This window comes from Manis javanica, chromosome 14 (assembly GCF_040802235.1).
Source record: "Manis javanica isolate MJ-LG chromosome 14, MJ_LKY, whole genome shotgun sequence".
NCBI classification, from domain to species: Eukaryota; Metazoa; Chordata; class Mammalia; order Pholidota; family Manidae; genus Manis; species Manis javanica.
Genome location: NC_133169.1, coordinates 10055658 through 10079155, shown reverse-complemented (window position 1 = coordinate 10079155; position 23498 = coordinate 10055658). Strand labels below are relative to the sequence as shown.

The 23498-nt window shown below is 50.3% G+C and overlaps 1 protein-coding gene across 3 annotated transcripts; it reads left to right on the top strand.

Moving 5' to 3' along the window:
- The first annotated feature begins 1623 nt into the window (after nucleotides 1–1623).
- On the top strand, nucleotides 1624–22453 carry SEMA4A (semaphorin 4A). Of its 3 annotated transcripts, none has more exons than XM_073221867.1 (15): nucleotides 1624–1643; nucleotides 5617–5778; nucleotides 8629–8789; nucleotides 9705–9767; nucleotides 10003–10101; nucleotides 10333–10438; nucleotides 11202–11318; nucleotides 11690–11814; nucleotides 11977–12149; nucleotides 13213–13363; nucleotides 18297–18477; nucleotides 19941–20068; nucleotides 20161–20318; nucleotides 20634–20719; nucleotides 21108–22453. In XM_073221867.1, exons 2-15 carry the CDS (start codon nucleotides 5646–5648, stop codon nucleotides 21698–21700), a joined length of 2274 nt encoding a protein of 757 aa, XP_073077968.1. In that variant the 5' UTR covers nucleotides 1624–1643; nucleotides 5617–5645; the 3' UTR covers nucleotides 21701–22453. The 3 variants fall into 3 exon arrangements, with proteins under 3 accessions (XP_073077968.1, XP_073077967.1, XP_073077969.1); XM_073221866.1 differs by lacking the exon at nucleotides 1624–1643 and adding an exon at nucleotides 4654–4860; XM_073221868.1 differs by lacking the exon at nucleotides 1624–1643 and adding an exon at nucleotides 4686–4860 and having other exon boundaries at nucleotides 5706–5778.
- Nucleotides 22454–23498: the final 1045 nt, after the last annotated feature.

The following is a 23498-nucleotide window of genomic DNA, read 5'->3' as shown; positions in this document are numbered from 1 at the left end:
GGGGCCAAACCCAAAGCCATCCCCTGGGTATGAGTCTGAGGTCCAACCACCTTCCTTCCAGTTACAGGAATAGCTGTAACTTTTCTCCAGCCCCTCCACCTTGATTCCAAGTCATTTCTCCCCGGCCTTCCATGTGTTCCAGGCCAGGGAGGAGAGCCTGAACATGGGTGCCCTCTGAGTCCCCTAGGCCTAGGTGCTGAGGGCAGAAAGGATGGAGTGTCAGGGAGCGGTAGGGATGTCACAGCAGTTCTGCTCGGAGTCCACTTCTGCTTTCAGCACTGGCTATGCTCTCCTTGCCCCACCCCAGACGGAAATGCTAACCCACCACCCCAACCCAGACCTGAAAGGGAACCAGCCTTGGCCTGCGAAACCCTCAGCCCCGGGGCTGACATCAGCATGCTCACTTCCTTCTTTTGAAAAATACTATTAAGTCTAGAGATGAGCCAAGCTGCTTACAGGTAAGAGGGGAAGCCATTATTTTACCTATGTGAATCAGAAAGGGCAAGTGCCCTTCTCAGGATCACACAGTGAGTTATGCACAGCCAGGTCTGGGATGCAGGGCTTCTGCTCCCCAGCTCCACGATGCCTTTTCACAGTTTTCCCTCAAGCTGAGAGAGGTGAATTTGAAAGGAGCTTTTTCAATTCCTGATTTTATCAGTGAAGGAGTTGAGGCCCAGTGGGGACTGGAGGGTGGTCTGGGACAGATGGAGTCGCTCAGGATCAGGGCTGGGAGAGGACACAGGCCCAGCTCCCACAGCTTCCACCCAGGTCCCTGCTTGCCTCTGCTCCTTCACACGTAGGAAAGAATCCGTCTCAGGCTTGTCTCTTTTTCCATCTCTATCCGGTCTAGGTGCAGGAAGGTCCTTTCTGAAGTCGGCCTCCATCTCCCCTCTTACAGCGTGAACCTCCTCTTCCTAATAGGTTTCAGGGGATCAGCCAAAGAAGGCTTCTAGAGAAGCCATTTTCTTGGTTAGGTGGCTTAAGAAGAAACGGTAGAACCTGAACCTGCAAGCAGATACCCTCCCAGAGAAGTCAGGATAATATTAGTAGAAGAGGGCAGCTTAGGCTTCTTGACAGAGACTTTGTCTCTCAGCTTATTTGTACTGATATTTGTGTGTTCATTTGCATACTCATTGGCAAATTTAATTTGCATGGAGTCAGGCTGGCTGGCCTCCAGGTATGAATTCCCTCATATTTATGGTTTCCCAGAGAAAGTGAGAGAGAGGTAAACCCAGAGAAACTGACTGTAAAGGAAAACTGGTCCCACATAACCCCTGAATCCAGCTGGGGGACATCTGTGAGGTGGTGCTTGCCTGACAGTGGGCAAGGGAACTGAGCAAGGACCCTCAGGGGCTAGTGTTCCCCCTCCTGGCTCCCCCAACATCTGCAGCCCTGCCTCCTACACTTATGTGGATCCAGGAGCCGCAGAAGGTGGGGCACAGGGGGACATGGGTAGGAGGAGGAAGAATATGGGGAGATTCTAGTCCCTCCCACTTAGAGATGCAGTCGCCATGGTGACTGAGGACCAGTGAGGCAGGATGGGGTTGGGGATGCGGGGCGGGGGTGTGGCAGGGACGAAGGCACTGGGGGACAGGAACGCCTGGCATTCCAGGGGGAATCGCAGCAACAGCTCTGAGTTCCAGGTAAGGAGCAGGAGAGCTGACAGTTCTCAAAGGAGGGGGCGGGCCATTGTCTGGCGCTGGCTCTGCCCTGAGGAGGGGGCAGACAGAGGGGGTTGGGCCATTGTGTGCTGTACTCAGCTCAGTCTTCCAGCACTGGTCAGACTGGAGGCAGAAACCTAGGAGTCGCTGGGTAAGGGGCTAGGGGGGATTGGGTTGGGTGGGGAGATTGAGGGGGTGGGAAGAGATAGGGAGATGCTGGTGGAGTAGAAGCTTGGAGACATCCCTAGTACCTTACACACACTTAAATATTAGTTGATTTGACTTACTTGTGATCATAAAAAGGGAGCAATGAGGGACAGGGCAGGTGGGGCTGAGAAAGGGAGCCAGGAAGCTGATGCCGCCCAGCACCTGCTCTTCTGGGGCTGCCCCTGAGGGTTGCAGGAAGCGAGGGGGGGAGAAACGGCAACTTCTGGGTCATTGGCAAAGCCAAGAGTGGCTTCTCTCCTTGCTCCAGGAGCCCCTCCATCAGTGCGGTGTCCATTCTCCCTAGGGATGCGGATGAGCTGGAGCCCCTTGGGTGAGCATGAGGCAGGGGGACGAGCAATGTATCCATCCCACCCCCACGTCTAGATCTCTACCCTGGCAGGAAGGGGCTGCTGTTTGATGTGGTCTACGGACTGTGGGGAGGAGTCCGCAGAGGAGCTGGACCCTGAGGTGGGGTGGGGGCAGTGATGGGGTTGAATTCAGCATTATCATCATGGGGGGTGGGTCCCCCAGGCTGGGCTCCAGGGCTTGGAGAGAAGAGAATGGGGAAACCCCCACAGTGGGGCCATGAAATGGCATGGCCCCTATGGCCTGGTTCCTGGACACCCCACCGCCCCACCTAAATGGAATTCAACCCCAGTCAAGACCCTTCCCTCTCCCTGGCCTTGGTTTCCTCATTTGTACAGCGAGAGAAGAGGTGCGACCCTGTTAGCTTTGAGCTTCCTTGATGCTTTCAGAAGGACCTGTTACATTGCTTTCATCTGCTATGCCTGTTTCCAGGGTCCACTGCAAAGTGAAAATGTGTGGCCCCTAATTCAAAAATGGTTAAGACTTTCAAGATGGCAGCAGTTGAGCATTAGACCAAGTGTGGGCCCTTCTGTGTGGGGCCGTGGTGGCTGTTAGATCATGTGCCTGTGACACCAGTCCAGGCATCTCTGCCAGTGGCTCAAGGGAGATGGCAGTGCAACTTTGGATCAGACTTGAGAGGCTCTGGGGCAAGAGGGACAGTAGCAGGGGCAACATCAGGCTCTTCCATGGAACCTGACCAGGAAATGGGGAGGTACCTGTGCCTGATGGCCTTTCTTTGGAGAGGTTTCTATTCCCTCTTGAGTCAAGAATCTCCCCCGAGATACTGTTCTTAGCCCAGAGGAGTTAGTGTCCCACCACCACCCTCCACACCTGCCCTCTCCATCCAAGTGGCTCAGAGTGAGTTTCCTGGATGGGGCAGGAGTGGGGACTACAGGAGTAGGACTCGAGAGAGACTGTGTAGCTCAGGGGTTAGCTTTTGAATGGGGCAGGTCTGAGTTTAACTTGGCTTCTAGCTGTGTAACCTCGCGGAGCCTCACTTCCCTTATCTGTAAAACGGAATTATGGTGGTATCTATCTACTAAAGAAGCCTGATAATGCAAACTTCATATTGTCTGGAGGAGCTGGGGCAAAGGAGACTTGGGCCAGGAGGAGAATTCCTGGGTCTCTGGAGAAGGTGGAACTAGGAGCAGGGCATTGAATCTGACACTTCCGGAGAGACTAGAACTGGACACGGGGCTGGAACTTTCTCCCCCACCGTACCTTCCATTAGAACTTCTCCCAGAGGCCTAGACGATCTGATCTGTTCAAGCAGAGGCCCGGGGCAGGGTAGGTTCCCAAATCTGAGCTGGGGGTTGGCAGACACAGAAGGTGGGGAATTTTCCCTTGATTGTGAGAGTTCAGAAGACTTTCTCTGGGTGGTTTGGCCATGGCTTCTCCCAAAGACCTGACAACTGGCTTCCGTGAAAGTCTGGGCGCATCTTAGTAAGTCTGAACAGAAACGGTTGTCAGGAGGGGTCTGGCTCAGACCAGCGGCCCAGGGACATTGAGGGACAATGGGAGTGGAGGGAGAAGGAAAGAAGGCTGAGCAGGGTCTGACTGGGAATTCTTCTGAGGAGTAGCCTGGGCGGCGGTAACATCACCGTGTAGGCTGGTGCTGTGATGAGGCAGGTGGAAGGACTGCAGGAAGGAAGGACTTCTGGACTGTGAGGAATGCGTGCCTGAGAAGGAGGTGGGTTCCTTACTGGAGTCAATTAGCCCTGGGGTGGCTGTGCTCTTTAACCAGCTGTCAGCTGGTCTTGGGCTGAGTGGGCAGGAAAGTACCCATTTTACAGGTCATGGGGCCCTTAATGCTAGGTGCCTCATTAACCCTGCGTTATAAGTTTCCCCCCTGGAGCCTGCAGGGAGGGGTAAGCAGCCACTATTGGGGGCTGGGTGCCTCAGCAGTATGTTCCAGAAGTATGAGCTCAGATGGGAAATTTTCTGGGCCTCCCACTGTCCTGATGCTGCCCTAAGAGTGAGGGAGATTAGACTACAGGAGGGACTTCCTTGGCAGAACCATGGATAAGAGCCTAATGCAATTGTTTTATTTTTTTAAGACTATAACCCAGTTGGAAGTGGGAGGTGTGAAGGTTAGACCACTGCAGGGACTTCCCAGTAGATAGGAGTGGAAAGAGCCCAGCTTGTGAGTACGTGAAAAGAGGAATATAAAAGACCGTGTCATATCCTCTATCTGGGAAATCTTGAGCAAGAGGAGAAACCACTGCTTGGCAGGTTAGACTGGATGTGACGTGACCAAGGGACAGAGGAATGGCTGAAATGACCTAGAAACTTTCTAGCCTTTTAAACTTTCTGGATAGACGGAGGTGAGAGGAGAGGGAAAGAAAGAGGTGTGTCTTCTTTTATTCCCCTCCCAATCCACCAACTTCCGCCCAAGCCAAGGATTTGTCACAACTGGAGAGGTGGAAATTCTGGTTTCCCTTGCCCAGAGCTCTCAGTGCTGTCGTTAGCACTATGGGTACCTGGAGGGCTGCACTCCTGGCTCAGCCAGGCTGAGCCTTCCGTCCTCTGCCTCTTGGGCCTGGGAACCCCCCTTCTTCTTTCTCTTGGATGGCACCTCCACCCAAGAGCCGGGACACCTGGGTTCTGCACTGTGGCTGGCTCCAGGGTATGTGAGATGAGATGGGTGACTGGGGGTTGGCAGGCCTGGGGGAAGGTGGTGCAGAGACCCAGAAAGATAGAAAACAGAAGCAGAGAGACCAGAGAGCGGGGGCATCTGCAGAGGCTGGGAGACACTTCCCTGGCAATGCTGGTAGCCAGGTGGCCTCTCACCACCCTGCAGTAAGAGGGCCAGATAGGCCTGAGCACCAAAGGCCTGAGCCTAGCTGGGGCTGGGAGAGAGGTCAGAGCAGGCTGATTCAGACCTGGTTGTCCCACTTGGGTCATCACAGGGCAGGGGTGAGTATGAGGACAGGGTATCAGCCAATTTCAAAGTGCCGGGAGAGTCGGCTCACAGGGGTCTATATTTTGAGTGCAGGAATCTGCTCCCCAGGAAGTGGCTGCCTGGGCCCAGCAATGGTTTGGGCTCTGAGCAATGGGAGCAGGGAAGGCAAAGGGCAGATAACATGAGGGACTTCCCGGAGAGTAAGGAGAACAAAGCAGAGCAGGGCTGCTGGTGGCAAGAGATGAGAAGGGCAGGATGAGGAGCAGTGGGGCTCCTGCCAGAGGGGAGAGTGAGGCAGCAGGCTGAGGTCCATAAGAGTGATGGAAGTGAGACTGAGGCCCTCTGGGGAGGAAACTGTCCCCTCCCCAGCACCCCCACCCCTATACACACTTCTGCTGCTTGGGGCTCTCCGATTGGCCCCTGGCGGGGATGTGGTGAGGACTGCTCACCCAGAGAGTGCCCGGGTGCCTGTTTCCCCAGAGCCATCTGGTGACGGCCTCTGGCTGAGCATGGCCCTTCTCACCCTGGGCCTGGACCCATGGAGCCTCCTGGGCCTTTTCCTCCTCCAGCTGTTTCTGCTGCCAGCATCTCCGACTGCAGCGGGTGGGCAGGGGCCCCTGCCCAGGGTCAAATACTGTGCAGGTAAGTATCTGATGGCCAGGAAGAGTGGGGATTGCAGGACTGAGCTGGAGGGGCGTGGAGGAAGGAGAGGGTGCTCAGAGGAAGGGGGAAGGAAGTAGGGCGTGGAGAAACAGGGAGTGTGCCAGGGTGGGGGAGAGGGTCTCAGGGAGAGCCAGCCAGAAAGAGAGATTCAGACTGAGGGAGAGAGAGTAGTGAAACCCACTCGGGGCAGACTGAAGACAGGAAAGAGAGGGGCCAGGGCGCTGGGGGCACCACTCTTCTTGATTCTCCAAAGTTGGCAATTTTTCTTTCCCTCCTTAAATGTCACTGTCATCAAGATGAGCACCCCAACCCCCTAACTGCTTTCATGCTCCCATGTGCCCCCAAAGCCGGGGCCCATGCTAGAAGGTCATCTGTGGGACGTGGCCACCCCAGACACACCAAGCCCATGCCAACAACACAGATTCTGCTGGTCCACACCTTGTCCAGCACCATGTGCACCAGGAATACAAGAATTAGGGCAGCCTGGCTGGGGTACAGGCCCTGGGACCCTGTAAGCCCAGCCTGGCTGTTTTCTTTTTTTTTCCTTTGGTATCATTAATATACAATTACATGAGCAACATGTGGTTACTGGATTCCCCCCATTATCAAGTCCCCACCACATACCCCATTACAGTCACTGTCCATCAGCTTAGTTAAGTTGCCATAGAGTCACTACTTGTCTTCTCTGTGCTATACTGCCTTCCCCGTGTCCCCCACCCCATGTTATGTGTGCTAATTATAGTGCCCCTTATTCCCCTTATCCCTCCCTTCCCATCCAGCCTCCCCAGTCCCTTTCCCTTTGGTAACCATTAGTCCATTCTTGGGTTCTGTGAGTCTGCTGCTGTTTTGTTCCTTCAGTTTTTGCTTTGTTCTTATACTCCGCAGATGAGTGAAATCATTTGGTACTTGTCTTTCTCCGTCTGGCTTATTTCACTGAGCATAATACCCTCTAGCTCCACCCATGTTGTTGCAAATGGTAGGATTTGTTCTCTTCTTATGGCTGAATAATATTCCATTGTGTATATGTACCACATCTTCTTTAACCATTCATCTACTCATGGACACTTAGGTTGCTTCCATTTCTTGGCTATTGTAAATAGTGCTATGATAAACATAGGGGTGCATATGTCTTTTTGAAACTGGGCTCCTGTATTCTTAGGGTAAATTCCTAGGAATAGAATTCCTGAGTCAAATGGTATTTCTATTTTGAATTTTTTGAGGAACCTCCATACTGCTTTCCACAATGGCTGAACTAATTTACATTCCCACCAGCAGTGTAGGAGGGTTCCCCTTTCTCCGCATCCTCGCCAACATTTGTTGTTTGTCTTTTGGATGGTGGCCATCCTAACTGATGTGAGGTGTTATCTCAATGTGATTTTAATTTGCATTTCTCTGATGATTAGCGATGTGGAGCATCTTTTCATGTGCCTGTTGGCCATCTGAATTTCTTCTTTGGAGAAGTGTCTGTTCAGCTCCTCTGCCCATTTTTTAACTGGATTAGTTGCTTTTTGTTTGTTGAGGTGCAGAACTCTTTGTATATTTTGGGTGTCAACCCCTTATTGGATCTGTCATTTATGAATATATTCTCCCATACTGTAGGATGCCTTTTTGTTCTACTGATGGTGTCCTTTGCTGTACAGAAGCTTTGAGTTTGATATAGTCCCACTTGTTCATTTTTGCTTTTGTTTCCCTTGCCCAGGGAGATATGTTCATGAAGAAGTTATTCATGTTTATATTCAAGAGAGTTTTGCCTATGTTTTCTTCTAAGAGTTTTATGGTTTCGTGACTTACATTCAGGTCTTTGATCCATTTTGAGTTTACTTTTGTGAATGGAGTTAGACAGTAATCTAGTTTCATTTTCTTACATGTAGCTGTCCAGTTTTGCCAATACCAGCTGTTGAAGAGGCTGTCATTTCCCCATTGTATATCCATGGCTCCTATATGGACCGTATATGCTTGGGTTGATATCTGGGCTCTTTATTCTGTTCCACTGGTCTGTGGCTCTGTTCTTGTGCCAGTACCAAATTGTCTTGATTACTATGGCTTTGTAGTAGAGCTTGAAGTTAGGAAGCGACATCACCCCTGCTTTATTCTTCCTTCTCAGAATTGCTTTGGCTGTTTGGGGTCTTTTGTGGTTCCATCTGAATTTTAGAACTGTTTGTTCCAGTTCATTGAAGAATGCCATCAGTATTTTGATAGGGATTGCATTGAATCTGTAGATTGCTTTAGGCAGGATGGCCATTTTGACAATATTAACTCTTCCTACCCAAGAGTGTGGGATGAATTTCCATTTATTAGTGTCCTCTTTAATTTCTCTTATTGGCTGGTTTCTTAAGGAGGCTGGAGGGGGGGCTACTGGTCTCCTCACCTCCAGGGAGAAGATTCAGGGAAGGACATGGGCCCTGTAAGAGTTGCAGAGGCAGGTCTCCTAGATACGGCTTTGCCTTTAGCAACTTTCTGGGGCAACCTGGTAAAGGAAATGCACACTGCCCATTACTGGAAGCCTCCTCGGTGTTGGATGCTGGGATTAGCAACAGAAAAGAGACTCAGTCTCTGCCCTTAAGGTGCTCAGAGTCCCAAGGGAGGAGAAGATGAGCAATCAGTCACACCAGGGTGGTCAGTTCAGTAATTGAGGGGTTTACACAGTTCTGGGAGAGGCCAGCCTTTCCCGCACCCTGCCATGAGGGCGGGGAGAAGAGGGACAAGCTGCAATGAAAAGTGGGTTGGGGGCACATTCTGCCAACCCTTCCCTTTCTCCAGCTTTTATCTCAGAAGTCAGCTACCTGCCCACCAACCCATCACTCACCCCTTATTACCACCTCCCAACAGGGGACAGTCGCAGGATGCTTAGCCTCTTCCACCAGAAGGGCCTCCAGGATTTTGACACTCTGCTCCTGAGCGGTGATGGAGACACTCTCTATGTGGGAGCTCGAGAGGCTATTCTGGCCTTGAATATCCAGGATCCAGGGGTACCAAAACTGAAGAACATGGTGAGGAGGCCAGGAATAAAGGGCGTGGGCTGGGAGGGAGGAGGAGCCAGCAGCTGCTCTGCACCTGGGCTGCCTATGCATGGTCAACCCCTGATTGCTCATATCTGTAGTCTACAGTAATCAGCAACTTTGGTTATATATATATATCTAGTCCACGTAACAGACAAGAAATACTAAAGTGGTCTCACTATTCATTGGTATCATGAATATTGGTTGAATAATATTAATTGCTAAAATGGTTGATATGGAAATCATTGACATATGAGAGAAACATTGACTCAGATTATATCAATAATATGATCTTCACCCACTGGTAGAACTCACTGCAGCATCTGTGTTAAATGATAGTCACCCTACTAATGGGAAAATTCAGTGGGGGGGGGGGAGAAAGAGAGAAGAAAGAAAAAAAGGGTGGAAGGGAGAGAGCTAGCAATTACTGAGCATCTCCATGGTTTGTGTTTCTCAATGTGTGGTCTACGGGCCACCTGCACATATGGGATGCTGGTTAAAAATGCAGATTCTCTGAGGTGTGAGCCAGGAACTGACATTTTAAACTATTTCCCCAGGAAATGTGTGGTGACGACTGTGGCTGTGTGCACCATGCATAGCATTAGATGCTTTAGTATGCCACTTAGTTGTACCTTCCAGAAGCCTGTGCTTTTGACTAAGATCATTTAACCAGTAAGTGGCTGAGCCTAGGTTCAAACTCAGGTCTGGTTGCATAGCCCATATTCTACCATAGAGCTCTGTTCCAATGAATATCAGTATCATTGGAGAAATACCCATGGTCACAAAGTGATGTTAATAGAGTCCATAATACAGATTTCACATGAGTCAAGGAGAGGGTGGAGGATCAAAACTAGAACTGAAGACTTCATTTCCCTTCATCTCCCCACTCCCAACGCCCTATTGCAGATACCCTGGCTAGCCAGTGACAAAAAAAAAAGTGAATGTGCCTTTAAGAAGAAGAGCAGTGAGGTAAGTGGGGCTGGAGTTCTGGGTAGAAAACCCTGGCATCTCCAGACCATCACCTCAGGTTGAGGATGCTTGTTTGCATGAATATCACTTGCATCATGTTCTATAACGACGTACAGGGAACGCTCAGCATTGTCCAGCCTTTCTCCCCATGAGGAGGGGAGGGGAGGGTGGACCTCTGGGTCCCCAGGAGTTTGGGATGAGTGGCCTGGATGCCTGAATTTTCTGTCTTCCCCAGACAGAGTGTTTCAACTTTATTCGTGTCCTGGTCTCTTTCAATGCCACCCATCTCTACGCCTGTGGCACCTTTGCCTTCAGCCCTGCTTGCACCTTCATTGTGAGTTATCTGGCACCCAGCCCTTAGGCCCCAAGCATCCCTCCTCACATCTACTCCCAGCCCATCCTCCATAGCTCTGGATAACTCGGTTCTTCCAGACACAGGACCCTCATGAGCTTTCTGGCCTTGGACCAATTCCCTCTATGTTCCTTTCCCTTCTTCCCTCATGGCCCTCATTTCCCAGACATGAGACTCTGGCATTCTGGCCCCCCCAACCCTCCCCTCCTCTAGGAACTCCAAGATTCCTACCTGTTGCCCATCTTAGAGGACAAGGTCATGGAGGGGAAAGGCCAAAGCCCCTTCGACCCTGCCCATAAGCACACAGCTGTCTTGGCAGGTGAGTATTGGGTTCCCTGGTCCATCCCAACATCTGCTTTCCCAGGACACTCTGAAATGTGGAATCTGACAAGAGTTTCCTGAAAGGCAGGGGACAAGGGAGGGGAAGCCAGAAGCCTCAGAGCATGAGATCAGAGGGAGAATGAGGCTCCAACTCTCAGCTCTGCTGAAGCTGCCACCCAGTTGGTGGAAGGAAGATGGATATGGAGGGATACACAGAGGCAAGATGGTCCAGGAAGGGTCTCGAGCAGAGAAAACGCCTGAGATTCAGTCATCAGTCCAACAAATATTGACTGTGTGAACACCTCTGGTATGCCAGGCATTGTGCTGGGAACTGTAGGGGTTACAGAGAAGAAATCATGGCCTCATGCCTCCTGGACACAAAGTGTTACAGACATCCCACCCTGGTTTCCTGGAGGAGGTGTCCTCTGGCTTTGGAGTGGTACCTTGAAAAATAGGTAGATGGGCAGGGAAGGTGTTCTAAGAAGAGAAGGGTAGGACTCAAGGTATGGAAGCAGAAAACACAGCCACCTTTGGGGAATAATGAGTCATTCTGCTTATCAGCTGCGTGTGGGAGAAAGGCTAGAAAAAGGCCAAAACACACAAGGCCACAGGGTTGGCTATTCCTTGTGATTGGTGGGGGCTGTACAGAGGTGTAGAGCAAACGAAGGAGGCCAGAGCGATGTGAAAACTGGCCCCAGTCAGAGGTAGGTCTGAGGAGGGCATTAGCCCCCTCCAACTGATAAGTTTCCCCCTCTCCCCAGATGGGATGCTCTACTCTGGCACCATGAACAACTTCCTGGGCAGTGAGCCCATCCTGATCCGCACACTGGGGTCCCAGCCTGTCCTCAAGACTGACACTTTCCTCCGCTGGCTGCAGTGTAAGAACCTGAGCCCCACACAGTGCAGGTCTGGCCCCCTTCCCCGAGTCCTGGGGACAGGGCATTGTGAACTGCTGTTAATTCACTCAACTCTTATTTGTTGTGCGCATACTATGTGCAATACAGTACTGCTAGGCACTGGGGGTAAAGCAGAGAAGAAGGCAAATCTCCTGTCTTCCTGAAGCTTTCATCCTACCTAAATAAAGAATACCTGTCGCTCCCCTTGTGCCCTCCATGGCTACACCTCGACCAGCGGTGGTACCCGAGGCACCCTGTCTCCTGGCCTCTAGAACCAACCTACGGGTTTTCACCAAGGGGAACCCAGGGCATCCAGGTGCTCGATCCGTAAGCCTATCTGCCCCACCCCGCAGCGGACGCCTCCTTCGTGGCAGCCATCCCTTCGACCCAGGTCGTCTACTTCTTCTTCGAGGAGACAGCCAGCGAATTTGAGTTCTTCGAGAAACTCCACACTTCCCGCGTGGCCAGAGTCTGCAAGGTCTGCACCCTGGGCGGGAGGCGTGGCTTTCCATGGAAGAGCCAATAGGGAGGTGGTAGGGGCGGGGATTATAGGCTGGGGCCCAATGAAAACAAGGAGGGAACGGATGGGGCGGGGACACGCGAGGCAGGGGGCACCTCCTGACTCCGCCCGCGTCCCTAGAATGACGTGGGCGGTGAAAAGCTGCTGCAGAGGAAATGGACCACCTTCTTGAAGGCCCAGCTGCTCTGCGCTCAGCCTGGGCAGCTGCCCTTCAACATCATCCGCCACGCAGTCCTGTTGCCTGCCGATTCCTCCACCGATCCCCACGTCTATGCAGTCTTCACCTCTCAGTGGTGAGCAGTGGGGCGGGAACGTGCGGGCTGCACGCAGGCTAAGGCCAGCACCTGTGCTGCCCTGGCTTGCAAAGAGAGGTAGGAACTGACCTGAGTCAGCACATACTCCACTTCACATAGGAAAGCGTTTGCTCATCATCACCTCCCAGGAATTTGACACATGCCCTTAATGTACATGGGGAATAAAGCTCAGAAGTTATTAGTTTATATTCCACCTGGTCCAAAACAAAAAGATGGGAGACAGCTCACAAAAGTCAAACATTAAAATAAAATAGTAAAATAACTGATATGGAAATGGGAAGAAAAGGAGAGTAAGAGAAACCAGAGATAGGGTCAGCACATTACAAATATTTGTCATTTATACAGTCCTGGATATTGGTCACAAATTTACTTCTGAGCTTCCTAATGGCCATAGCAAAGAGGGAAACATGACCAGCATTGTAGTATAAAAATAAAGACATTGCTCAGAGGCTGAGAAGGTTAACTGAGCTGTAGTGATGTGATTCCATAGTGTTTAGGTACCAGCTGCCAACATGTCAGGTACCAAAGATATTTGGTGTGAACAAGGTCTGTGTCTGTGGCATCCAGAACTGAGAACATGGTGTATACAGTCCAGTTAAAGAGAACAAGAGAAACAGGCCTTCTTTCTCCACAGACCACAACTGAAGAAATCAAAATAGTCTTGTAGTCAGATTATGGTAGTTCTCTGAGGACCAGGAGTCCATAGGGCCCAAAGAAAGAGGGGTTTCATCTAGAGCCTTTTGGGAGCTGTTTATACTGCCCTTCCCATGGGAGCATCCCAGCCTGGGCTGGAGAGGGAGAAGCTAGCCCAGGGCTGAGCCCCAGTTAATTCTCATTAAGGACAATCACCCTTCAGATACTAAGAGGGCCAGAGTCGGGGGCTTTCCTAGCCCTTATCACCACAGCTAGGGGTAGGAGAGGCTGGCCACTCCTCCACACTCCTGCCCTCTTGGGATTTCTCATTAAGGGTGGGCCAAGGGCTGGAGGGGTAGCTTTCTGGTATTGCAGTGGAAATCACAATGTCCCCTCTGGCTGTCTCCAGGCAGATAGGTGGGACCAGGAGCTCTGCTGTCTGTGCCTTCTCTCTCAAGGACATCAACCGTGTCTTTGAGGGGAGGTACAAGGAGTTGAATAAAGAGACTTCACGCTGGACTACTTACAGGGTCCCCGATATCATTCCCCGGCCAGGCAGCGTGAGTACCACCCTCCACACTGAACAAAACCTGTCCACAGAGAGACACGTGATGCACATGTCAGCGCACCTATCATGACATAATAAATGCCCAATAAATATCAGTGCTGTCTGCCCCCCAACTAGTTCTGTCTGCTCAGATATACACCTGGTCCAGCTGCCCACACTTCACAGGTGTCCACTCCATCCTATGCCCAGAGGAGCTCCCGCTCCGCCCCAGCTACATGCACACCAAATACCTGGGTATGTCACCGAGGAAACAAAGGAGCAGGGGCTGTGCCAAGGACTGTCTCGGGCATCCTCACCTGCATTCCTTACTCAGATTTTGTTTTTAAATCAGAGTTGTATATGTATGTATGCCATTTAACAAATCACACAGATCTATATGGTTGGGTATAAAAACCAGCCCTGTTCCCTTTCCTCCACTTTTCTCTATTTAGACACAACCACCTTCAACCCTTTTAGCTGATTCTCTTGGGATTTACCTCCAAACTGCTAAATAACATACTTCTATTGCTGCTTCCTGATGTTTCAGTCAGGCAGTATCTGTTGAATTCTCATTCTGGAAGGTGAGGATTTACCTGCACTTCCCCACCCCCACCCCCACCCCCACCCTGCGTTGTGTTGGAGCTGGTTTGCAGCAACTAGCAAGAACTCTTTCTGTGAATCTATTTCCAAATTCATGTCCAGTGACATCATGTTAATTGCCTGAAATCAGCCATGGTGGAGAATATACACCATGGAAATCAGCAAACACTACAACCAGGGCTCCCCCACCCCTGGTCCCAGAGCTGCCGTACCAACACACCACTGTGCTTAAACCCTCATCCCTCAACTTATTTTTATAGCAATCTTCATTAAATCAATATTTTCATTATGATTATTATTCACAGCTGAACTAGGTAGTAAGTTATGATTGCTTTTCCTTTTTACATAATCTGTTATATTCCCAAGGGATAATAATTACCTTTATTTTTTTTCATATTCTTTGTTTTCTAAGCTGTAATCTTTAATTCAACCCTTCCTCAATTATCTGAATCTCTTCTAAAGACAGATCTGTTAGGCAATTTAACAGTTTCATCTTCCTAAAAATTCTTTCTGTCGGTTGCAGCGTGGACTGGTGGCCCTCTGCATCCGGGCACAGCTGCTGTCCTGGAACCTCCCTTCCCATGCTGGGCATTCCCTTTGCATCTCTCTTGTGACTATCTCGTGTGTCTTGCATCCCATTGCTTCCCCTTTTTTTCTTCTTCTTTTTAAAAATTATCTTACTTTAGTGGAGAATAGCCTCTGTAGTTTCTTGGAAAGGGATACATGGCAGGTAAAATTTTTTGAGACCTTCAGTCTGAAAATGTCTTTGTTCTACTTTCACGTTTGACGGTTTGGCTAGGAATATACAATTCTAGACTAGAAGTACTCTTCCTTCAAAACCTTGAAGGCTTGCTCTATTATCTTCTACCAGTGCTGCTATTGGGAAGTCCAGAGCTATTCTGATCCCTAATTCTTTGAATTTCACCTGTTTGTTTTTTTTTTCTCACTGGAATCTTGTAGTGCCTTTCCTTTGTCCCTAGTTGTTCTGCAATTTCACAATATTGTTCTTTGATGGGACTGTTTATTTATTTGCTGGACATTCGATTTGCTCCTTCAGCCTGGAAATTAATTCCTTCAGTTCTAAGAGCTTTTCTTGAGCTATTTCCTATTTCTTTTACATTCAACAAATATTTTTTGAGGCCACCTGCCACTGTTCTAGACAATGGGGACACAGCAGTGAATGAAACAGACAAAAGTCCCTTCTCTCATGGAGCCGACATTCTAATGTTAAAATGTTTTCCTACTTCTTTCTGGACCTCCTGGACTGGTTCTCTAACTTTTAAAGTCCTTTCCTATTTTCTAAGTCTTTGGTTTTGTTCTACTTTCTGAAGAGTGTCTCAATTTTATCTTTTGATTCTTCAAGAATTAGATTTTTAATTTCTGCTGAAATATTTAATATCCTAGTTTTTTTTTTAGCTTGGAGTATCTCTTTTATAAAAATGCTCTATTATACAGAATTTCAAGCATAATAAAAGTAGACAGAGTAGTATAATGGACCTCCATAGACCCATCGGTCAACTTCAACTCATAGTCAATCAAACTTGTTTCATCTGTGCCCCACCAACTGCCCCCGTTTTTGTTTTGAAGCAAATTCTGGACATAATATCATTTCATCTGTATTAGTTTCCCATGGCTGCCACAACAAATTACCACAAGCTTATCATAAAACAACAGAAATTAAAAACAAAACAAAACAGAACAAACAAAAACTCAGAAACTTATTCTCTTACAGTGCTGGAGGCCAGGAGTTCAAAATCAAAGGGTCATCACGGTTGGTTCCTTCTGGAAGCTCTGAAGGGAAGTCTGTTCCACGCCTCTCCTCTTGCTTCTACTGGGCTGCTGGCCATCTTGGTGCTCCTTGGCTTGTAGACATGTCACTCCAGTCTGGTCCTCTGTCACTGCTTCTCCTCTGGATGTCTCCTCCACTCCTCTTCTAAGGACGCTTGTCACTGAATTTGGAGCCCATCATAACCCAGAATGAGTTCATTTTTAGGTTTTTTTCATTATATCTACAAAGATGCTTTTTGAAAATCAAGTCACATTCACAGGTTTTAGATGGACATATCTTTTGGGGCCATTATTCAACCCACTACATCATGCATAATATTTTAGTATGTATCTCCAAAAGATAAGGGCTTTAAAAAATCACACAGCCGTAGTACCATTATCACACCAAAAAAATTCCTAAATCTAATATACATTTAGTGTTCAAAGTTCTAATAGTTTCATAGATGTCATAAGAGCTTTTTTAAAATAGTTTATTTGAATCAAAACCCAAATAAGACCTAGAATCTTGGTCTAACTTTTATCTCAGCTGTTCTTTTAAGTCTCTTTGAACCTATACGTTCCTTTTCCATCTTCTTTTTCACTCTTGCAATGTATTCATCATGTAGAATTTTCCACATCTGGATCTTGATGATTTTCCATCTCTGTAGTGGAGTTTTAAGTATTTTCTATTAATTGGTTTGTGGCTGGATCTAGAGACTTGATCAGAGTAAACTCTGATTTTGGTGGGAAAGACTACTGCACCACGGTAGTGTAGTCTTTCTTCAAGACGTATGGCTGCCCTCTTTGAGGTAAGAACTCTCGTAGCACTATGTTCTTGTTTCCCTGGTGTACTGTTTTCAATTACCTCTCTAAAGACAATAATGATACTTTGCTGTGAAGTTTTCTTTTCACTGAATCATTTCTGTCCCCTCTTCAGTGTTGTTTTTTCTATTTGTTTTGGTTCATTTTATGTTTGCGGTTTCACTCACATGTCTGGTAATCCTTAGCTACCCACTCATATTTAAGAGTGGGAGACTATGAAGCTGTTTGGAAACTGCGGCCGTCCATGTGACTTGGCAACTCGAGCTCCGTTGTAGCTTTCAGTGCGGCTGGCCTGGCTGGGCTGTGTCCTGAGCGCTCTTCGATGTCAGTGTTTTTAAGTCTTTCCTCTTGGACCTCTAATCAGTTTTCCCGGAGCAAACCCTTGTAGTCTTTTGCTTGGAGGGACATTGTCTGGCTCCTGGTATCTGGGAACCATGGGGGAAAAGGGCTGGGTATGGGAGAGGAGTCTCAGCATGTCTTGTGCCTCCCTGCCCTTAATCCCCTGCCTTCATACCATACCTGCTGTCCTCCATCCAAAAACCCTCTGTTTTACCCTCTCCAGAGAATAAATCCCCAGTCTTGGGCTAGGGTGTGGAAGGGCCAGTCACCCAGCTGCGTGGAGCTGCCTGCTTCTTAAACACACTTTCAAAGAATCTTCTTTATTCAGCCCCTCATCTACCCCACTTCAAGAGGTGACTGGGGCCACTAATTCATGAACTTTAGGGGTTCTGCCTTGTAAATGAGAACGTTTTGGGCTACCCTAGGGCTGGGTTAAGAAGATTATTTTTTTTTCCTGCTAAGTCTTTTACTATTTGTTCATTTGCTTCCCAGCTTCCAAAATGTGACTGCTTTTGCTTCCTTTCCTATTCTCCCCATCCCTGAAGGTTTATACTTAAAAAAAAAAGTCCCTTTGTGAGGAAGATCATGTACTCACTCTGGCATCAAAACGAGATGTAGGTGTATGTTAGTTCCCTTTACAGATAAGAAACTGAAGCTCATAGAGGTGGGGTAACTTGTCTGAGGACACCAAGCTTGTAGGTGACAGAGTCAGGGCTGGCCCGAAGACAGTGTTCTCGGGGAAGGAGGACAAGGACCCTGACCAAAGAGGAGGTCGCAGGTGTCCCAGAGCCACAGCATGCTGGTGCTGCCAGGGCCTTTAGAGAGCAGCTGGTCCAACCTCCTCATTTTATGGGTGAGTAAAAGGAGGCTCAGAAAGGAGAAGGGACTCCTCCAGAGTCAGGCAGCAAGTTCATTACAAAACCATCATGAGAACTTCCCTGTTACACCATCTCTTTCTGTGACATCCTTCATTCAATCACAGACTCAGCAAATGTTTTTTGGGCAACAGCCGTGTGCCTGGGGTTATAGACATGAGTAAAACATGGCCCTTGCCTGCAAGGGGCCCGCACCCTGCTTCCTGCTGGCTGCCAGGCATCCCTGATGACGGCGAGGAAAGTAGTAACAGCTCACATATATTAAGTACTTCACGGCCAGCATTGTTCTCATTGCTTTCCACGTATCAATGCATTTCATCCTCACAGCAGGCCTGTGGTGTATTGGTAATATGCCCTTTCACTGTTAGGGAACTTGAGGCTCACAGAGGCTGGAATTTGAGGCTAGGCAGCTCTAGAGTCTGAGCTTTAGCTGCCATCCTGAGACAATATCTGCCACGAGGGAGGGAAGCCAAGGAGACTAACGGAGGGGGAGGGAGGGAGAGAGGGAGAGGCAATGGTTGATCTGCCCCCTCCCCCTTTCAGTGCTCAGCGGGCCCTTCCTCTGATAAAGCCTTGACCTTCATGAAGGACCATTTCCTGATGGATGAGCAGGTGGTGGGGACACCGCTGCTGGTGAAGTCGGGCGTGGAGTACACACAGCTTGCGGTGGAGACAGCCCAGGGCATTGATGGGCACAGTCACCTGGTCATGTACCTGGGCACCAGTGAGTAAAGGGCTCCAGGACATCCCTCAGGGGGCTACAGCAGGGGCTGCAACTCACGTTGAGGAGGGAAACCTTTGAGTTCATTCACTCATGCATTCATTCATCCAGATGTTTTCTGAGCACCTAGTATATGCCTGGCACCCTGCTGGCCTCTGAAAATATAATGGGGGAACATAAGAGCCCAGTCCCTACCTTTCTGAGCCTTCGTTCTGGTGGGGGACACAAACATGGAGGGCTTTGGTGGCCTTAGTAGGAGCTATTTCTCTTAGGGAGGAAGCCGTGTCAGGGAGGTGATGGGTGAGTAAGTAGGTGGAGCTGGAAAACAGCGAGTGGAAATCACTCCTTTAGGAAGCCTGGCTCTGAAGAGGTAGGAAGGAAGTGGGGGTGATTGGATGTGGGTGTGTTGTCCAGCCAGCATTCTTTTTTTAAAGCTGGGAAAGATCATCAGGATCCAGTAGAGAGGAAGATGGTGAATTGATGGGCAGGCAGGGGGATGATCGGGAGGTGGAGGTACGGAGGGAGCAGGACCAGCCAGAGTCCAGGACACACGTTGGGGGACCGGCCACGAGTGGAGGAGGGAGAGTAGAGGAGGGGTAAGATGGGGTGGGTGCTAGCAGGAAGCAGAGGGAGCTCTCGTATCCTCTATGAAAAGAGAAGGACCCAAGGTCTTGAGCTGAGAATGAGGGGTGGAAAAGGTGGGAGGTTTCAGCAGAGAGGGGTAGACTCAAGCAGTCATTGTGGAAAGGAGAGAGAGTCAGCAGGGAATGTGGGAGATTGCCAGGCATAGATATGGAGAGCCACGGGTATGGCTGAGGTAGATGATCTTGAGCTTTTGGGGGAGAAACTGGGCAGGTTCATTCATTCTTTTAGGACATGTTGCTAGCCACTGTGTCAGCTGTGCATATGTTGGGTAGACAGTAGAGAATAAAACAGACAAAAAGCTTGGTCCTTGTGGAGTGCATGGAGACAGACAATAAATATACCAAATGAGTCAATTACTTAGTACGTAATGAGATTAGAAAATTAATCTAGCGTGAGCAGGGATCAGGAATGCCAGTTGGGAGGTAGCAATTTTTAAAAGTGTGGTCAGAGTAGACCTCACTGAATTGCCCTTAAATAGAGACACTTGATGGAGGTAAGCGAGGTTAGTGGTGTGATGTTTCTATAGAAGCATTCAGCTGTCTGCTGCTCCATGTAAAGGAAGAAAATGCACGGTTGCGCTTCTGCAGGAACAGAGTTTTATTAGGCATTTGCAAAGGAACGACAAAGGTGCAAGGGATTCCAAGGCATTTCCCAGAGAGCTCCATCTCTGTGGCATGCGTGGAAATGGTCCGACAGATGTGTGTCCAGTGTACGTTACCACTTCAGAAGGAATGTTCTGACATCCGCGGAGACCATCTGGGAGCACGAGAGGGCTCTATGGGTGAGGTGAAACAATCTCAGCTTTCTCTGTCTCTCCGCAGCCACAGGGCTCCTCCACAAGGCTGTGGCGAGCAGGGACAGCCACTCCTCTGGGGCTCACCTGGTGGAGGAGATCCAGCTCTTCACTGATCCCGAACCTGTTCGCAACCTGCAGCTGGTCCCCACCCAGGCAGGAGGGACCTTCTGATGGGGTGTGCCCGTGGTACTGGGTCTTCACTAGGTGTGGCAGGGGCATCCTGACACTCTCCACCTCTCTTCCAGGGCGCAGTGTTTGCAGGCTTCTCAGGAGGCATCTTGAGGGTTCCCCAAGCCAACTGCAGTGTCTATGAGAGCTGTGTGGACTGTGTCCTTGCCCGGGACCCCCACTGTGCCTGGGACCCTGAGTCCGGAATCTGCCGCCTCCTGCCTACCCCTATCCCGTGAGTACCAACCAGCCCTGGGTGGTGGCTGAAGCTGGCCCGCCAGGACCCTTCTTACCAGCTTGTGCTCCTGGCCTCCCTCCTCCAGGGCCTTCCGACACGCTTCCTCCAAGACCCCCCCTCCTGCGGCAGGTGCCTCCTGTCGGGCCAGGCAGTGTAGAAGCTGCTGCAGCGAGGGGCTCTCTCCCTCTCCTCTCTGCTCCGCCTCGTCTCCCCTGACCTTCCTTCTTCTCCACTGCTCTTCCATCTCTTCCTCCCTCCTCTTCCCACTTTTGTCTGTTTCAAGGGATGATTTCTGTTTTGCTGCCTTCTCAGGAAGTCCTGGAGGCAGGACGTGCAGCGAGGGAACCCAGAGTGGGCATGTGCCAATGGCCTTCGGGGCAGGAGCCGCCCCCAAATCAGTGAGTGTGGGACCAGGGGACGTACAAATGCCTGGGAGGACTTTGGGACGGGGGTGGCCTCTTCCTGCCTCAGTCTCTTCCCCTGGCATCTGCTGGGCTTGAGACCTGAACGCTCCAAGTTGGGATGGCTTTGGGTCCTGCAGGGAGGAGGGATAGGAATTCTAAGCTGGGATCCAGGATTGAGGTTGAGGTTGGTTTGGGTGTCAGATCTGGAGTCAGATGGACTGGAGGTTAACTTGGGGTCTAGGCTGGAGACAGGGAAGGGCTCAGAGTTGAGTTTGGGTGTTGAAAGGGGAATTGGAGGTGGCCTTGGGGTCTAAAGGGTAGACTATCTTCTGCCTTCCCTCTCTTCTCTCCCTTAACCTTTTGCCCTTTCCTTCACTCACAGTTAAAGAGGTCCTGGCTGTCCCCAACTCCATCCTGGAGCTCCCTTGCCCCCACCTCTCAGCCCTGGCCTCTTACCACTGGAATCATGGGACAGGAACAGCTCCGGAAGCCTCTTCCATGGTCTACAATGGTTCCCTCTTGCTGCTACTGCAGGATGGGATGACGGGCCTCCACCAGTGCTGGGCCACTGAGAATGGCTTCTCATACCCCGTGGTCTCCTACTGGGTGGACAGCCAGGACCAGGCCCTGGCCATGGATCCTGAACTGGCGGGCATTCCCCGGGAGCGCATAGAGGCCTCACTGACCAGGGTCGGTAGAGGGGCCACCGTGGCTGCCCAGCGGTCCTACTGGCCCCAGTTTCTCACTGTCACTGTGCTCCTTGCCTTAGTGCTTTCAGGAGCCCTCATCATCCTCCTTGCCTCCCCAATGGGGACACTCCGAGCCCGGAGCAAGGTCCAGGGCTGCGAGTCCCTGCCCCCTGGAGAGAAGACCCCACTGAGCCGAGAGCAGGACCTCCAGACTCCCAAGGAATGCAGGACCTCTGCCAGTGATGTGGGCGTCGACGACCACCACCTGGGCACTGAGGTGGTTTAAACTCCGGGCACAGGCTGGGACTATTGGGTAGGGCAGGGCGTCTGGCCAAACTGGCTGGGGGGACCTGGAGCAGTGCAGCCCTGACTCGAGTGGGAGTAGCACAAAGACCACCTTCTTCCCACGAGAGGAGCCTCTCCTGTTGCTCTGTGCCCCTGGCTGCACTCAGTGGGGCTGGCACAGTGGCCTGACTCCACTACGGGACTCCGTTCTACCAAGAGCAGGGCTGTCTAACGGGGCCGCCCCAGACCTGGGCCTAGGCTATGACAGCAGTGCCTAGAGATGGTCCTTTGGCTTTGGCCATTCTGGGACCCTCCCAGAATGAAGGACATTGCTCCAGGACACCCTAAAACACCAGGAGCCTATGGTAATAAGCACCAAACATTTAAACAACCCTAAGATAGCGCAGAACTCCTGGAAACTCCCCAGCTGCTACCTTGGACAGCAACACCCCCTTCTCCCAGGGGTCTGAAAGGCTCTGCAGGGAGCTGTCCCCCGTTCTACTCCCTTATCAACCGTGTACCACTCACTCCCGGGAAGTCTTTCCTGACGTTGGACCACCTTCCTTCTTGCAGCTGGGGGAGATTGTGATCCCTTCTGGCTGGGCTAGAATGGTAGGGATAATCTGAGCCTCCTTCACTCCTTTACCCTGCCTGACCCCTTGACCTATCACCTCTCTCCTTTCCTTTGTATCGGAATTCAGAAAACTGCTTGTCACAGACAGTTTATTTTTTATTAAAAAGACAAAGCGTTCAACTGGTGCTGGTTTTGTGGGAACAGTGCTCCAGCAGAGGACTATGGGAAGTAAGGGGAGCAGTCATTTTGAGGACATCAGTGGGAGGAAGCCTGTTTGTGGGGTGATTGTTCTCTTGAATACCAAACCACCTTTTGTGCCTCATCAGCTCCTCTGAGATACACCCCTGCAGCCCTTTCCTCCGCTCAGGCATTGCTAGCGAGTGCCTCAGGCTTGCCTTGGGGCCAACACACGTCTGCTTACTAGCCTCAGTTTCTGTCTGCTGGTCAGGACCACCCCAGCCACCACTGACCGCGCAGCTGCTGTCCCCAGGTCGCTCTCACCTCTGCGACTCTGGCTCAGCCCCCTTCTCCCAGCAGCAGTTGGTTTCAACTCTCAGTGGGTTGAATTTATAGAGAGACCACACAGATACCGCCATCCTGGTCACATCCTCCCCAATATCTGACAAACAGCGCTCTGTCCACACCCCCACACCACCTTCCCCCCCTCCCTTCTGTCATGAAGGCACACATCTCTCCTACAACCAGGGCCGACCTGAGCATCTGCCCCTCACTCCCACTCCCTCTATAGTCTCCCCTCTCCCACCCCCAGGTGTAGTAGGTGTTCTCTGTGAGAAAAAACAAAACAATACCCTGCCCCAAACTCCACCCTTTCAGTTTACCACCTCCACCCACACTCCTGGCTCTCTCCTGTTACCATCAGACTTCAGAGAAGGTCCATTCTGGCTGCCTCCAATGTCCCCCTTACTCTCTTTAGTCCCCTGTGGTCTGGCTTTTCCCACACCTCTGTACCCAGATGACTCTCCAGGGTTACCCACAACCCCTACTGACCTTGATCTCTATGTAGCCTTCACATCTTAGCCACAGTATTCTTGTCAAACTCTCTCCTACTATGGCTTCTTCCTTCTAAAATTTGTTTTTATTTTTAATGTGGTAAAAAGCACATAATATAAAATTTGCCCTTGACCATTTTAAAGTACACAGTTGAGTAGTGTTACCTATGTGTACACTATTGTGTCAGAGAACTCTGAAGCATTTTCCATCTTGC